General features: G+C 42.0%; 1 protein-coding gene across 3 annotated transcripts in view; it reads left to right on the top strand.

The window, feature by feature from the left end:
- dlc1 (DLC1 Rho GTPase activating protein) overlaps positions 1 to 16,171 on the top strand; it is an 82,920-nt gene that overhangs the window by 53,938 nt on the left and 12,811 nt on the right. For 2 of the 3 annotated variants that reach the window (XM_030728857.1, XM_030728849.1), the window contains exons 6-8: positions 12,863 to 12,934; positions 14,421 to 14,502; positions 15,614 to 15,677. In XM_030728857.1, the coding sequence (XP_030584717.1) occupies positions 12,863 to 12,934; positions 14,421 to 14,502; positions 15,614 to 15,677 (218 nt within the window). Of the gene's footprint in view, positions 1 to 6,686; positions 6,964 to 12,862; positions 12,935 to 14,420; positions 14,503 to 15,613; positions 15,678 to 16,171 lie in introns of those variants that run through there. The other variant, XM_030728861.1, reaches the window with a different exon arrangement.

The raw sequence follows: 16,171 nt of genomic DNA on the forward strand, positions 1-16,171 counted from the left end.
TTCCTGCTTTAGTTTTTTGTACTGTGATAATCTAAATACACGCCTTCTGCTGTGATGTACAAGTAAAACTTAAAGGATAACTGATCCACCATAGTATGTATATTTTTTTTAAACACACCCTATGGATGAAAATACATAGTATCACTTGGCTATACACTGATCCATTGTTTGTGTAAGTGTGTGTGTGTGTGTGTGTGTATGACTAGCTCCTGCCTCTATTGTGATCATGGTCAGTCCATCAAAGCCCGGAGAAGGTATTGGCAAGGCATTTGGTCCACTGTCTGCCTCGCACTTCCTTTGTTTGTGTGTGTGTTTGTGTGAGTGCTGGTCCAAGCCTCTGTCTCCTCAAGCTTCCTCTCAGCCATTGTGTGTATGGAAACATATGCTTGCTCTCCCTTTCTCTCTCTTATTCTTTCTCTTTCTGTAATCAGTGTCTTATTGGATTGATCTCCAAGACTATGGATGAGCTATTTCTGGAGATTCCTGTTATGAAAAGATGATCCACCCCAACTACACCCTATGACTCTTCTACTGTATATACAGTGCCATGAAAAAGTATTTGCCCCCTTCCTGACTTCTATGTTTTTTACATATTTGTCACACATCTTTCAGATAATCAAACAAATTTTAATACTAGACAAAGATAACCCAAAGATAACCCGAGTAAATGTTTTTAAAATTATGGCTTCATTTATTAAGGGAAAAAATGCTACCTACCTTAAATCCAAACCTACCTGGCTCTATGTGGAAAAGTGGCTGCTCCCCTTGTTAAGTCATGATTTAACTGTGATTTTGGAAAGCTGAGTTTGATTTCACCACACTCAGACCTGATTACTGCCAAACCTGTTAAATAGACCCTGTCTGACAAAGTGAAGTAGGCTAAAAGTTCTCAAAAAGTAACACATCATGCCACGATCTAAAGCAACAACTGAGAAACAAAGTAATTGATAACTATTAGTCTGGAAAGGGTTACAAAGCAATTTCCAAATCTTTGGGTGGCACGGCCTACCAAAATTACTCCAAGAGCGAATCGATAACTCATCCAGGAGGTCAACTAAAGAACCCAGAACAACATCTAAATAACTGTAGGCCTTACTTGCCTCGGTTAAGGACAGAGTTCAAGATTCAACAATAAGAAAGAAAAAACTAATACAGCATTTCATAAAAACACCAGCAGTCAAACATGGTGGTGGTAGTGTGATGGTCTGGGGCTGTTTTGCTGCTTCAGCACCTGGATGACTTACCGTAATCAATTTAACCATGAATTCTGATCTCTACCAGAGAATCCTGAAGGAGAATGCTCAGGTTCAGTTGGGTTATGCAGCAGGACACAATGATCAGAAAACACCAGCAAGTCCACCTCTGAATGGCTCAAAAATAAAAATTAAATTAAGGTTTTGGAGTGGCCTAGTCAAAGTCCAGACTTCAATTAGATTGAGATTCTTTGGCATGACCTTAAACAGGTCACTCATGCTGAAAGTCCTCAAATGTGGCTGAATTAAAGCAATTCTGCAAAGAAGAGTGGGCCAAAATTCCTCCGCAGTGCTGTGAAAGACTCACTGCCAGCTATTGCAAAAGCTCAATTTTCACAGAGGGTCAGGTGGGTTTGGATAGCTTTTATCCCTTAATAAAGGAAGTCACAATTAAAAACTGCAATTTATATTTACTTGAGTTATCTTTTCAAAATTTGTTTGATGATCTGAAACATGTAAGTGTGACAAATACACACAAAAAAACTTAGAAATCTGGAAGGGGGCAAATGCGTTTTCATGGCACTGTATCTCTCTTTCTCTCTGAGTTAAACTATCTCATTCGTTGGAGGATTCAACTTTTCAGAGTTGTGTAGATCCAATTTGGCAGCATATGCAGTATATCTACTTTGCTTGAATATGAATATATCAAATCACATGCACACAGTAAATTGACAAAGTGGTACTGTCAAAAATACAGACGTTTAGTCTTTTGCCTGTTCTAGGTGGACCTCAGTGACCTTTGCAAACCCACAGATTAGTTATCTGTTATGTGAGTCTTTGTTGACATGGCCTTGGGTGTTTGTGTATGTGCGAGTTGGACTGACACCTCAATGCACTGACCCTCACTTGGCCTCGCTGTTCGGGGTTAGGAATGGCAAAAGACTGAGTGTAAACCCCAAGGCTAGCCCACAGGAAGAGTCTCTACAGCAGGAAAACCTTTTTATTCATTTTGTCTTTTTTTTTGCTGTTTGATGTATTTGGCGTTCACTTAATTCATTTTGTATATTTTTAACCTCCCTTTTCCCTCTTTCAACCCCTCCCTCTGTGTCTCAAGGTCAGAGGTGACACTGTAAAGTTTACAACCTACAACAGTAGCATCACCTAAGAAAACCAGCTACAACTGTTTGATGAGAGCATACAAGAGCACGTTCATTCAAATCAAATGTCTGCTTTGTTTTTACACCTGAGCTTTTTTTTTTTTTTTTCTTCAGCATAGAAGTGATCATTTTGAACCACTAGGGGACATGAGTAAAATTTACTACGTTACACAAGATAATCCACTAAAACTGCCCCGCCTTAAATGCAATGTTTATATTTTTTATTCCTTTTCTAAAGGGTAGTTACACATAATGCTGGCTCTAATCCGCCGTGTCTGTCTGCTGCAACACTGATGCATCTCCCCATTTCCTTTCTTTTGTCCAAAGCCCTCATTATACTTATGTGTATTTGATCTGTATCTGAATCATAAGCCAAACAAGCGCCTGACTCTGACGAGCTTTGATGAACGAAAATTGTAGACACTCTAAAGAGACACACTCATTTGCCCCTGAGCAACTGGCAGCAGCAGCAGTCTGCTTGTCTGATCTCTGACAATTTACCACACACATACATCAACAATTGCTGGCATTATTGTGTATTTATCGCCACAAAACAACTTGTGACTGTGAACCCCACCCCACCCCACCACCCCAACCCCCCCACCCCCGTCTCTTTGCAGGGTTGTTGACCCATCTCAAGCCAAGTGTAGCTTGGGTTTGGGTTTTTGGTGCAGCCTCTGGGTGGTCGGGTATTGTGGCTCGGGGATTTGGCCTTGTTTGGTAATCTCTCTCATCTTTTGTCCCTCCCTTTGCTCTCTCTCTCTCTGTCTATCTTGTGCATAGACTAACAGATCCTAATTAGCTTTCTTCCTCACTTCAGGTAACAGACTTAGAATAGACATCACAAGAGATTTTCCTTCAGTTTATGGGCTCACAACATTGTATATTTTGATGTTCATGCACCAGTGATGGCATTGATCTTTTTGCATAATTTGCATGCTTGCGCTTTTAGCCCCTAAACTGGACTGAGTGGTTTCCTGCAGTGAGGGTGCTCGCTGATGCAAACTGTCTCTTGCTATGTGATACATTTGCAAAAGGGCAACTGCAAACAGTGTCCTGACCTGATTCTCCTGACATTGTCCGGACTTTGTGCTTGAGAACAGCTTCAGCATTTGATCAGATATTTCCTGATCACAATCAGGAATCATTATAAGAGTGCATTATATGTTGTATGACTGCCTGTACCATCCCGTTTGTTTTGTTTGTGTTGTTTGGGTTTGTACAGATTTGATGGGAATGTTTAAAATAGTAATTGCTAACCATTTTCTTACACAGACAACATACACAGACAGTGAATTTTATGATTATGGTAAATGGGCATTGCATGACAAACATAATACAGAAAGACACGGGATACTTTGTTAGGTTACACCTGCTAGTACACCCTTTTCTCCTTCAGAACTGCCTGAATTCTTCACGGGCACAATCAACAAGTTGCTGGAAAGATTCCTTTGAGATTTTGGTCTATATTGACATGATAGCATCACACAGTTGCTGCAGATTTGTCGGGCTGCACATCCATGATGAAAATCTCCTGTTCCACCACATCCACTCTATTGGATTGAGACTGGTGATTGTGGAGGTGAGGTGTGACATGGTGCATAATCCATCAGGAGATGGGTACACTGTGGTCATGTCAAGTAGGCTGTGTGTTTAAATGATGCTCAATGATGAAAGGGTCCCAAAGTGTGCCAAGAAAATATCCCTCGCACCATTACAGCACCACCACCAGGACCCTGAACAGCTGATATGAGGCAGAATGGATACTTTTTTTAAAATTTTGTTTGCACCAATTCTAACCCTAACATCCAAAATGTTGCAGAGACTCACCAGACCAGGTAACTTTTTTTCGATTCTCTACTGTACGATTTTGGTGAGCCGTTGCGAATCTGTAGTCTTAGTTTCCTGTTCTTAGCTGACAGGAGTGGCATCCACTGTGGTCTCATGCTGCTGAGGACATCTGCTTCAAGGTTCGAGGGTTATACATTCAGAAATGCTCTTTTTTTTTCAGAGGTTGCTCTTCTGCATACCTTAGTTTGCAGCGAGTGGGTTATTTGAGTTACTGTTGCCTTCCTATCAGCTCAAAGAACTCTAGCTATTCTCCTCTGACCTCTGACATCAACCAAAGCGTTTTCACCCAGACAGCTGCGCTCACTGCATATTTTCTCATTTTTTGAACTATTTTCTGTAAACCCTAGAAATGGTTGTGTGGGAAACTCCCATCAGATCAGCAGTTTCTGAAATAGACCAGCCTGTCTGGCACCAACAATCATGCCACACTCAAAGCCACTTAATCACCTTTCTTTTTCATTCTGATGCTCAATTTTAACTTCAGCTGGTTGTCTTGACCGTGTCTACATGCCTAACTGCACTGAGTTGCTGCAATGTGATTGGCACATTAGATTTTTGCATTAATGAGCAGTTGAACAGGTGAACCTAATAAAGTGAGGTCTATACTGTAGTCATTCATGAAGGTACTAATGTTTGACGTCCATCAATTATGAAAGAGGTGTAACTCTCTCTCTCAAACCTTTTGAACAAGTACTTACAGGAGTGTTTGGAGGATAGTGCTGTATAAACAGCATCAATCACACCCATGTGGCATATGAAAAAATCCATTGTATTCTTTAATACTTCTGCCAAGGTGGTTACGTTTGGTTTGTGTATTTATTACAGGGTGATGCAAAGACCTTAAGAACAGTTTAAAAAAAAAGGTGGAGCTTGATTCAATGCACTGAGCTGGATCTGGATCCAGGAATTTTACATACAAAAAAAGAAAAATTGTGAGAGATATCTTAATGTTTTCAAGATAAATATCACAAACTGATATGAGTTCATTTATAATTTCAATCATGGAGGGAATTGTCAGTCTTGGTTGATGCATACAGTAAAGGACTGCTCTTGTTTTATTATATATTTGTATAAGTACAAGACGGGTCTTTAAAGTACATGGCCTCAACAATAAAGAGACAATGTGTAGTACAGAACACAAGCAATAAAAGCTATCTGAGTTTTACAGGTAAGGTTGCAAAGACCAAATGTAATGAAATAATAATATTTTCTGTCTTGTGGCCTTTCAGACATATAACGAGTTTAAAATGTGTGATAGACAGTCTTTGCATAGACTGTTTGGCAGAAGTCATAAGTTTCGTATTTAAAAATATTCTGAGGTCCATAAAAACAAAACAAACAAATGGAAGAATACTGCATTTTGTTGTAAAGGAAAACTCAAGGCAAAAATTTCAATTATTCTCACCCCCCTCATGAATGCAAATGACATTAGACATAGGCTTGCCTCTGACATGCTTGCTTCAGTAGTTGGCAGGGCTCTCTCTGCCTGAATCACTTGTGACTCCAACGTCAGCTGGTTCTGGTATGGATGCCAGCAACAGACTGCTCATAGAGCCAGGATTTTCTGCATCATCCTTTCCTCCTTCTGGCAGTCGATCTCTGGATTACACATATTTCCCTTCCACATACTGACTCGTTTGGCTTTCCTTTTTTTTTTTTTTTTTTTTTTTTTGCGCCACTCGGCGATCCAAATTACCATGGCAATAACAGAGTTGACGAGATCTTGGAAAAGATGAGTAGTCCACACACAGGAGCATGTGGCAGAATCTGGAATACTGGACGGGCTGTTTCTGACTATGCCCAACATAAATAAGTGAACTGTAATACTTGTTATCTTCGTATTTCATCGTGCCCGCGGTCAGAATTTAAATGCTGTTGTCATTGCAGTCAGTCTGAGCGTGGTGTACGTGCGCCCGGCGCGTCGGGACACAGCCATTACCATACCTGCAGCAGTTCTTTTTACCGGCACCACTTGCGCTTTTCAGACTAATCCCGTCTTACAAAAGAGCGTCTCACAGTTGTCTCCATTAGTTTCTAATGATATGCAAACTGGGTGCCAACCTACAAGTTGAATGCTTCTTGTGGAGTGGTAGAAGCGGGAGAGACCCAACAGCTGAAATAAACGCGCAGTCGTAAAACATTAACTCAGTTAATCACTTGCAATTTATACAGGTAGCATTTGTAAAACATAGTTCGCGCTTAAAGTCAATAATTTGCAAAGACTTAGAAACCTATCAAATGAAGCCACCATTTTGAGCAAAGAACTCGCAGGAGTTTGTCATTGTTTTTGCGCTTGGACACAAAGTTATCATACAACTCCAAGTCCCTGCACTTTATGAACTTCTGGGGTTGTTTCTGTGTATCTGCATGTCTCCAGCTCCTTATCAGGTGTGGAGCAGCGGAGTGGGTGGGGGTGGAGCCACGGCAGAGTTGCCCATTCCTAAAGCTTGAATCACACTTTACTCTCCATTCACATTCCTGCTGGGAACCGCTTCATTCAGAGAGCGGGTGGCGCTGGGACGATTTGAAGATTGTGGAATTTTGTCTGTCGCAGCAAAATCAGTTAGGACATGGAGTTACCATTTTGCCCAACAGTCGGAGAATATTGCATCCAATCTATAGTTTGAGTTTTATCTGCAGTGGATTTATCATGCGGACTTCGTTCCTAACAGTAGATCTGACCAGACCGTGTAGTCTGCCAGAGCGCAAGCCGGGAGTTTGGTTTATGGTGGAGCCGGGACCTTAAAAAATGATACTGACACGTAAGTCCGTTTCATTCATCCTATTCAGACTACTGTGTTTAAATAAGTGTTTGGAAATGTGGGTATTTTGGATGGTTTTCAGTTTATAGTAAAAACGTGTCCATGCCCTTAAGCGGTTTCCTAACCCTAACCCTCACAGAGTAAATAGTCGCCAACAGTGCACTTTTAAAAGGTTTATTTCTGGTATTTAAGGTTATAAACTTTCGCTATAATTTTCCTTTGAGTATTCAATAAATAGTCTTTAGGGCGCAGCGCAGCGGACTGTCAGAAAATCTCACAGCCTGGCGCGTACAGAGTCCCGACTTCTGTTCACTGTTCACCGAATAGCTCCGGGTTTGTTTGTTTGCTTGTTTCTTTTAAAATCGGTGACCTCTCCAAATTTGCGAACATCTATTACGGGATGCTTTCTCAAATAACTAAAAATCCACTGTAGGAACTCCAATTTTACGCACGCAGCCAGGAGAAGTTTCTAGCAGACCAGCGCACACTTGGTGGTTAGAACTTTTAGGAATCAAACTTTCCTCAAAGAGTGTCGTGAACTGGAATATTTAGCAACAATAATATTTTAATTGTTCTGAGATTATCGTAGATATAGTACCAGTCCGCGACACTGGTGCCATCCAATCGCCTCCAGTTTGTTTAACTGCCTGCCTTTTGCCGGACTGACGACCTTTTGCTAAGGGGGGGAATTTGAGGGGGTGCTTTGTTGCTGTTTAAAATCCTGTTTTCAGTTTAGTTTTGGCAGGCTTAACTTGATTTGTGTGCTTCGCCTTTGTCCCAGCCTTTTTAAACGTTTGTTCCAACACATGGTTCCTTATCAGCTGCCTGGGGTTTGGAGCAGATATGAGCACAGTGAGGCTCAGTTGAGCCATAAAGCCATTAAGAACGTTCTCAAAGGCGCGCACACACATACAGTACGTACTCATTTCCAGCTATCACGATGCAAGGTGAATGAACCTTACATAGAGTAACTACAAATCTAGAGATAGTATGACACTGATGTCATACTACTACAAACTAGCAATAGAAGGACTGTCCAATCAAAGACATAATAGCAAACACATTTTCTTTTCTTTTTTTTTAAAGCTTTGTTCAAACCTAGGTGGGATGAGGTAAACCAGTTTAGGTTGGGGTTTTTCTAAATGAAGGAAGCATGCATCTGGATTCTTTGTGAAACAGGAAGAAGCTGCAACCTTATCTGGAAGATTTACATCCAGCTTTTTCTTCATGTCCTGTGAGAAAAGTCATATGTTCATTCCTGCTCTCACCTTTCTTGGCTGAAGGTACTGGGTTGTCCTGGCATCTGTATGTTAATGGATTGCTATCAAGGGAGGGGGGGTGCTGGCAGGTAGGCTGTCATCTGGCTGCTGAAGCTTCTCAGAGGCTTTGAATATGCCTGGTCACCTGATCAGGGCTAGGGCCCTCGTGTGAGCATAAATCTGTCGTCAGGGGGTCTTTGGGGTTAGCGATCCATCTGGACCAGCCGTGTGTTTGCGTGTGTATGTGTTGGTGGATCCGTGCCTGCATGCCTGCGCCAGCTGGTGGTTGATAACTGGAATGGACCATGGTAGTAACTTGATTATTTTTTGTGTGTACATATATGTGTGTGTGTGCGTGTGTGTGTGTCACTGGGGGCCATAGCTTGAGAACTGCCAGATGGTGATATTCCTGGCACCATATCACTTAGCTAACAGCCAGGCCTTCTCTGTGAACACCAGCTGTCTCCATCATGGAATCACAAACATGATACCCATCAGGGGGAGAAAAAAATCATCCATCCTTACATTCCAACAGTGGAGCGCAGGAGGGATTTTACATTTGTCACACTAAATAAGCTGCTTCTCCAGTTTTTCTTGGATTCTCTCACATGTACGTGAGTTGAGATTTTAAAATTTGTTGGAACGACCCACTCAGAAATGGACTTCAAAAGGACCTGATGACTGCATTTTGGGTTGATACACAGTGGCACTTCAAGAAACAGCAATGATCGGGTAACTCTAGATAAGCCAACAGTGGTTAGTCAAGCATTCTTGTCAGTCCTGCCAGCTTCAAAGACCCAACATCACTGTTACTGTATAGAGACTCTTGACCTCCAGTTTGCTGTTGGTGGGGGAGCAGCATCCTTTGTTTGCTTGCTGCTGACAAACTCCCACTGGAGCTGAGCATTCAGACTCAGCCAGCCAGACCCCACTGCCTCCTGTATTGGGGGGTGGGGGGTGGGGGGTGATTGAGGTGGGGTGGGACTGTGGCCGGCAATTGTGAGAATTTCCTGCTACCGGAAGGGAGAGAAAAGTAGTGGCGAGCGCAGTTTAAATAAGTAGAGACAGCGCAGGAGATGGGGGTGAGAGCAGGGAAAAGGAAAGCAAAGAAAAGAAGTTGTGGATAATTTTAGAAGTTGATACTCCTGGCAGTGGGTAAAGCTGGACTGGCTGCTCACCAGATGAGCTTTGTAAATGTCCAGATGAGGCCACCTTTTCTTCAATTGTTTCACATGTCTTAAGAGCCAGAAGAGCCTGTTCTGAACTTGTGATTATCTAAGTTCTCCTATCGGCCTGTCACTACACCAGTGGTTCTCAAACTTTTCTTAATATGTCCAACTTTAGAAGCTGAAAAAAAAAAAATCACATATACCACAGTTTAAAATGGAGCAAAGCATCATAACAGCAAAGTCTTGTTTATTTTTCAAACAAAAAATTATAACTTAGCTTCAGGCCTCTTTTTTTTTTCCCCACAAATCATCAGTGTCCCACCTGCAGCGGCTCTATGTGTCACAAATGTGGCCACAGTTTGAGAACCGCTGTGCCAAACCAACCATGCAGCCACTGGCTGAAAAAGAAACAGCCAAGCAAGGGAGAGGTTTGGCATAAGGTTATCTTTCCCAATCAAGAATTCCATCCTGAATTCCAAATGGCACAAGGTGACAGAATTCCCATAGATTGGTATGCAGCTGCATTTATTGGCTCTTGCATTTCGAGTGCAGATAAACCAAATAAAAGCATAAAAATGAATTCTGCAGGAATTAAGACTGAACATAGTGCAATGTGAAGCCAGCTGTAGCTGTAAATAGCCTGCCAGGACATGTAGTGTTTTCAGTAGTCCTTGGCTTTGAACCTTTGACTCACTCTATATGTGTTATCCATTCTTGAGTCGACTTGGCACAAACATGCTGCATCATTATCAGAGTGATAAAACTCACTTTTCTGCTTTCTTGCCATCATACTGAAGTTCTAAGTGGGTGCTGCAAGACATTTGTTTAGGGTGGCTTTGTAGCTGTCTTTAACCACGAGGACATTTGGTAAGTACACACAATCGCCGGGGCCCATGTTTGTCTTGGCTGCCTCTCTGTCTATTATCTGGCCTGGAACAAATGAAGGCAGGGCTGCGCAGCCAAGTGGTCGGTGGTCACTCCAGCGCCCCTAAGCTCTCTTCCTGTGAGGGAAGCAGGAAGAGGAAGTGAGGTAGTTCCCAGTCGAGGCCTAGGGAACCAGGGTGGACAGCAAGTCAAGAAAAAATCTAAAATACACCCTTGAATTATTTTATCGAAGCAAAACCAAAATGTTAAGGGTTGGGGGGCTGTTGAAGGATGCCGTTTTTATGATCCGAGTGCCTGGGATATTCTTGTAAATTCCTTTTGTTGCTTTGTTGATCCGACTTTTTATTCTTCCAGATGCGAGTGCAAGTGGGTGCTGCTCTATTGTTAGGATTGTTTGTGCCAGATACCCCATGCCCCTGTCCACTTCCTGTGACCAAACAAAAGACAAAAATATTCTTGCTTTACTCTGTGAATGAATAGACACAATGTAGCTCACTGACAAATATTATTCACTCTGATCCATCTGCACGGTGAATGCTATTGTCATTATTTTGTTTCCTAGGCACACTAAGTTCACATTATGTCACTGTAAAATAGATTTGACACACATTCTAGCCGAATAGGGTGTGTCACTGGATAGCATCCCAGCAAAGGCACTTATTGGCTCGCCTAGCTCCTTTTCTGGGGATTGTTTGGGGGGGCATGTGTTTGTATGTGTAATTTGCATTTCAATAGCTTTACTGTCTTTTGAGTGGGTTGTCTTTAAACATGAGGTTAGTCAATGCAAACACTCACAGACTTACTTGTGCACACACACACACACACACACACACACACACACACACACACACACACACACACACACACACACACACACCACACACACACACACACACACACACCACCACTCACATTTATACACAAGCGAGCATGAGAATTTGTGGCCCTATGCAGTGCTTGCTTTCAAGGATGCTGGTATAATTACTGCTTGGTTTGTACTTTCCTCTGGGTTCACTATGCTCCAAAAATACTTGGCGGAAACACACACACACTAACACACTTTTTCTCAGGCATACAATTTCACATCCACAAGGAAAATAGAGCACATTTGACAAATAACGCTGAAAACATAGTTGTTAATGTGCCATTTGACACTGCGGTCCGCGCTGGTCTCTTGCTGGTTGCTTAAGGACGTTCGAGCCTCTGCAGTGGCAGAGGGAGTCTTGGTCGTGTCACACCTTGTTGTTAGTGGGTTTGTCTGCCGTCTAGGCTTGTTGTTGGTATGTAAATGCTGGTATATTGCTTAGTCCAGACCCTTTGCAGCAGGAGTCTTCCTTTGACCGCTCTGTTGCTGGTTACGTTTCTTACCTTTTGTTCTCTTGTTGTGTTATTGTGGAATAATATATTTAAAATTGTGATTAATCCAGTTTCTTTATGGGTGGTTATAATTAGCTAATTACAGTCAGCCAGATGCAGCAAACCAACTGAACCTGCCATTATATTATGTCTGAAAGCAAAAATGAGCTTGAAATTGAAACATCTGACTGTCCTCCCAGAATTTAAGATTTTGCATCCAGATCTTGTGTTGGCAGGCATTTCACCTTCATGATTTGCAATCACTCTGCATGTTGTCACTTTCATCCATAGTTTGTCAGTGTCTTTTACTGCCTTTGGCACTCAGGATTTATTTACAAGTTTTTCTCAAGGTTGAGCTGCATATGCACTTGCTGTCGTTCTAGTAACTGGGGCATTGTAACACTTTTTTGTTTCTTTGTTTCCAGTCTACAAACATGTAGCTGCAGGGATAATGAAGCATTTAAGGAGACTGGGGTTGGGCAGCCATTTGGCACATGTCATCTAAAGAGCTTTCACAGATAACCGGGAGGCATCCTTGTGGCACCAGTGACACAACATGGACCTCAGCATTCAGTTACAGTACTTTGCATAACAAGCCCAAATGTCACAGCATATGTTTAAAGACAGCTATGGGAGAATTTGGCTAGCAGCCTTTAAGATGTATGGAATAATATCTGCATTTTAAACTCCCTTTAGGCATGTTCATCGTCAGAATTTCCTTATGTTTTCAGTAATGTATCAGGAGGAATAGATACTGGTGGGCAACACAAGCAAAAAATAAATAAATTAATTAATTAATTAAGAAAATAACACCGGGACATATGCACATCCATTGTTAGTGTCAGGTGAGGAAAAGCTCAGCCAGCAACATTTCCTGTTGGAGACATCCAGCTCCACTGCCTTACCTTGCCAAGGAGCTTAAGTGGAACACATTTGGAGTGTGATGGCGTGAACACAGTTTGCACATATGTTGCTCTAAGCTCTAGCATTAGAAACGTGAGAGGAGAGTGACAGAGTGTGAGATCACTAATAAGGTCAAGGAGTTCACATTTGATAAGCTGCTAACATGCTGGAAGGTTCCAGAGTCTTTTCTTTGATCTGTGTTTTGACTTGATAACTTTATTAAGCTTCGTGATTTTTCATGTTATCGTGCTTTTTGATGTGATGTGCTTTGTTGTTTGGTGGTGTAAAGATAACCCTCTAACATGTTTCACCCGTTCTTCTCTGTAGAGATTGAAGCCAAAGAGGCCTGTACCTGGCTCCGAGCTGCAGGGTTCCCACAGTATGCCCAGCTTTACGAAGGTAAGGAGCACTCAGAGACACCGCAGCCACTCAAAACTGGCACTTGACTGATGGGTTTTGGTTTTATTACATTACAATCAAAATGACTTTTCAATTTAGAATTTTTTTAGTTTTAAGGTTTTTATTTATTCACCAACTTCTGAAATAAACCAAATGAAATCAATAAGGCACTAACATAATGATAACACCAATGCTATTAAAATAAAATTTTCATTTAAAAAAGATACTAAACTGTACCCTACACATGCAAACACATAGCCTAACCTTGCAGAGGAGTAAATGGGGTGTATTTTTTTTCAGATCACCAGCACTTTGCTCTACTTCCGTAAAGAAAGCCATATAAGCCTCAGCACACTGTACTGTATTCTAAACATTAACTATGCTTCAATTACAGTGTAACCTATATAATTATAGTTTTCTGCCCCATCTAAAGTTACTTCTACAGTGACAGCTGATTGACAAAGAGTACTTTGCTTGACCCTTGAAATATAAATACACACCAAAATACATCAAACATTCTTCACTCCTTGTAGGTACTCTTAACTATACTATGGCATGCCATGGGCATACCGGTTGCCTTTATGTAATTACACAATGATGACAGCAGGACAAGCTGCCATTGTCAGCAGGTCATTGCTTATTTCCACTTAACCGTGAAAGGTTTCCTATTTGAGTTTCTGCACAGGTGATGAGACATTTCAGACAAAAACAGCGGCACAGAAGTGCTGCAAAGCACATTTCAGTCTATTTCTCGCAGCCGTCTCCACATAAGTAGGAATTGCTGTGTTGATACATGACACATTTTCCCCTCCCTTATTTCCATAGGAGATTCTTTATTGTCTATGCTGTCAAGACTATTGCCCCCACTAAAGATAGGCAGACTGATAGGCCTGCTTCAGTACAGTCCAGGTTAAGGTACTGGCTCCGTGAATGGCGTTTTCTTATCAACATTGCCCCCGAGGGTTTGGATACAAGAGTCCCATTTTGGGTTGGGCTGACATTCCAGAAAACATCTTAACATCCAGTTGTTCATTCTTCGCATTCAAGCCAGAATAAGGGTTTTAAGGCAAAGTCGCTCTGTGCTTTTACCAGCCCAGTGCCTGGGTGAACAAGTGACCTTGTTATTGAGGTAGACCAGAGAGATGGAGAAAGAGCGAGTAGCAGAAAAGGAAGTGGGACCTCTGAGCCATACTGGAGTACCTATTGTCATTCTTCAATCAGTCCCCTGTTCGCTCCCTCTGTGCTGCATATCCCCCCTGCCTGCTGGGTCTGAAAGCTGCAGCTGTGTTTGTTTGGTCGACTAAGACGCTACTTCCTCTTTTAGCTTTTAATCAGGGCTGTATGGGTGGGTGTTGGGGGGATGTGGGTGTTTGAGTAGGTGGGTGTCTCTGGAGCTGAGGGTGGTATCTTTAGTTTTATCTGAACATACTGATCCAATCAGTGGCAGGGAGATGCCCTCACGTAATCTGACTCACTCTCTCTTTAGATGCCCAGTTTCCCATTGACATTTCTTCAGTCACCAGAGACCATGACTTCCTCGATCGGGATGCTATTGAGGCTCTCTGCAGGTGAGATTACAAGTCATGCTTAAACTCTTCATACATCGTTTATCTTTCTTTTGATGGTATATGCCTTTCTTCTTGTTCCTTGGCTTCTTTCTCTTTTTTTTTATACTATCACTACCTTTTCCTGTAATGAAAACATGAGGGCATGACTTCAAAAAGAGCCATGCTTTAGAAAGTTGTAGATGAGATAAAAGCAACCGTGTACTGTGCGCTTCCCCTCCCCATTTGGTTTCACTGTATTTCTTACCCCTTTTCTTTATTTTCTTCTTCGTTCGGGGTTGATAGGGTTTATCTTAGTCATTACAGTCTTTTGTATCATACTCCCAGGCACATATCTTTCTCCTACACTTCCCAGGTCGAGGTCACCCAGTGCTCCTTTCATTGCACCTTTTTTTTCATTTTGTACTACATAAAATAAAAGTTTAAAAGTCTCTAAGCTTTGTGTGCCTAAAGTTTCCGACATCTCCTTTGTTTTATATGTTAAAAGATCTAAATGGTTGCAATTATCATTGAAGAGAAAGGAGTTTGCATCCTAGTTGGTCCCCCCCCGCCATCCTTTTTAGCATATGAGGAGGAGACTAATGGTTCTTTAATGGACTCAGCTCCTTCAGCAGAATCTGACTTAAGTAATAAACCACAGTAGGTGTTCCTCCATACATCTGGAAGCTATCATCTCAGTGTCTTCTCTTTTGGCACCATTTTATCCCTTTTACACATCACCAGCTATCCTTCAGTTCCCATCACTTCATCTCTCCATTGTTATACGATCCGCTCTAAGAGCTCTTCAGAGGCTGGACCCCACCACCACCAGCACCACCCTTGCTCTCCTTCTCCAGGTGGCTGAAGGGATAAGCTTTCTGTCCCCTCCCTGAGGTTGCATCACCACTCCAACAGATTTCCTTCTCTTTTCTCTCTCCTTCTCTTCCTGTTCATGTAGGGATTATCCTTCAGCAGCTCATTAGCCAGACTGGATGCACCCCAGCTACTTTGCGTTGTTTCATCTTTCTTTCCACTATACATCCTCTTGGTGATTCTTGCATTCTAGTGAACGTTAGTGAGGTTGTATAACACAGAATTCAAATGTAACCAGTTGAACATGTGTTTGTGTTTGCAGGAGACTGAACACCCTCAATAAGTGCGCTCTAATGAGACTGGAGATCTCACCACAAAGAAAAAGAGTAAGTCTACATGCAAGCACTTGAACTACTCACCTTTGTGAAAATCCACTTTGCACATCTCCTTATCCACATTTGCACAGCATAACCTCAGCCCACAGTTCACACTTTGCCACAGGGCAAAGCTGCATTTTCTCTCATCTTGTTTAATGAGAAGGCACCTGTTGGGTTCATTTCTATACCAAGTGGGCTGTGGGATTGTAGGGGAAGGGAGGAGAGCTTTAATGTCTAAATGAAGGGCTTTCTTTGACCAAGACTTTCCCCCACTTAAGGCATGTGCACCTTCTTTCTCCTAAAATACTTCCCCATACTTCTACATCTTTTGAGTAATTTCAGAGGTACTTTAAAGTTGCGTTTCAAACTGTTTTTTTCAGAGAAATTAAACTCCCATCAATGCCACTACTTAATTTTCTCTTTCAGGGAAGCTGGCCTAGAAAGTGTTTTTCCTCTAGAGGATAATTCTGTTAAAATCCCAGTTTTAGACCATGTAGCGAGTC

The sequence above is a fragment of the Archocentrus centrarchus genome, chromosome 1 (genome assembly GCF_007364275.1).
Source record: "Archocentrus centrarchus isolate MPI-CPG fArcCen1 chromosome 1, fArcCen1, whole genome shotgun sequence".
Taxonomy (NCBI): Eukaryota; Metazoa; Chordata; class Actinopteri; order Cichliformes; family Cichlidae; genus Archocentrus; species Archocentrus centrarchus.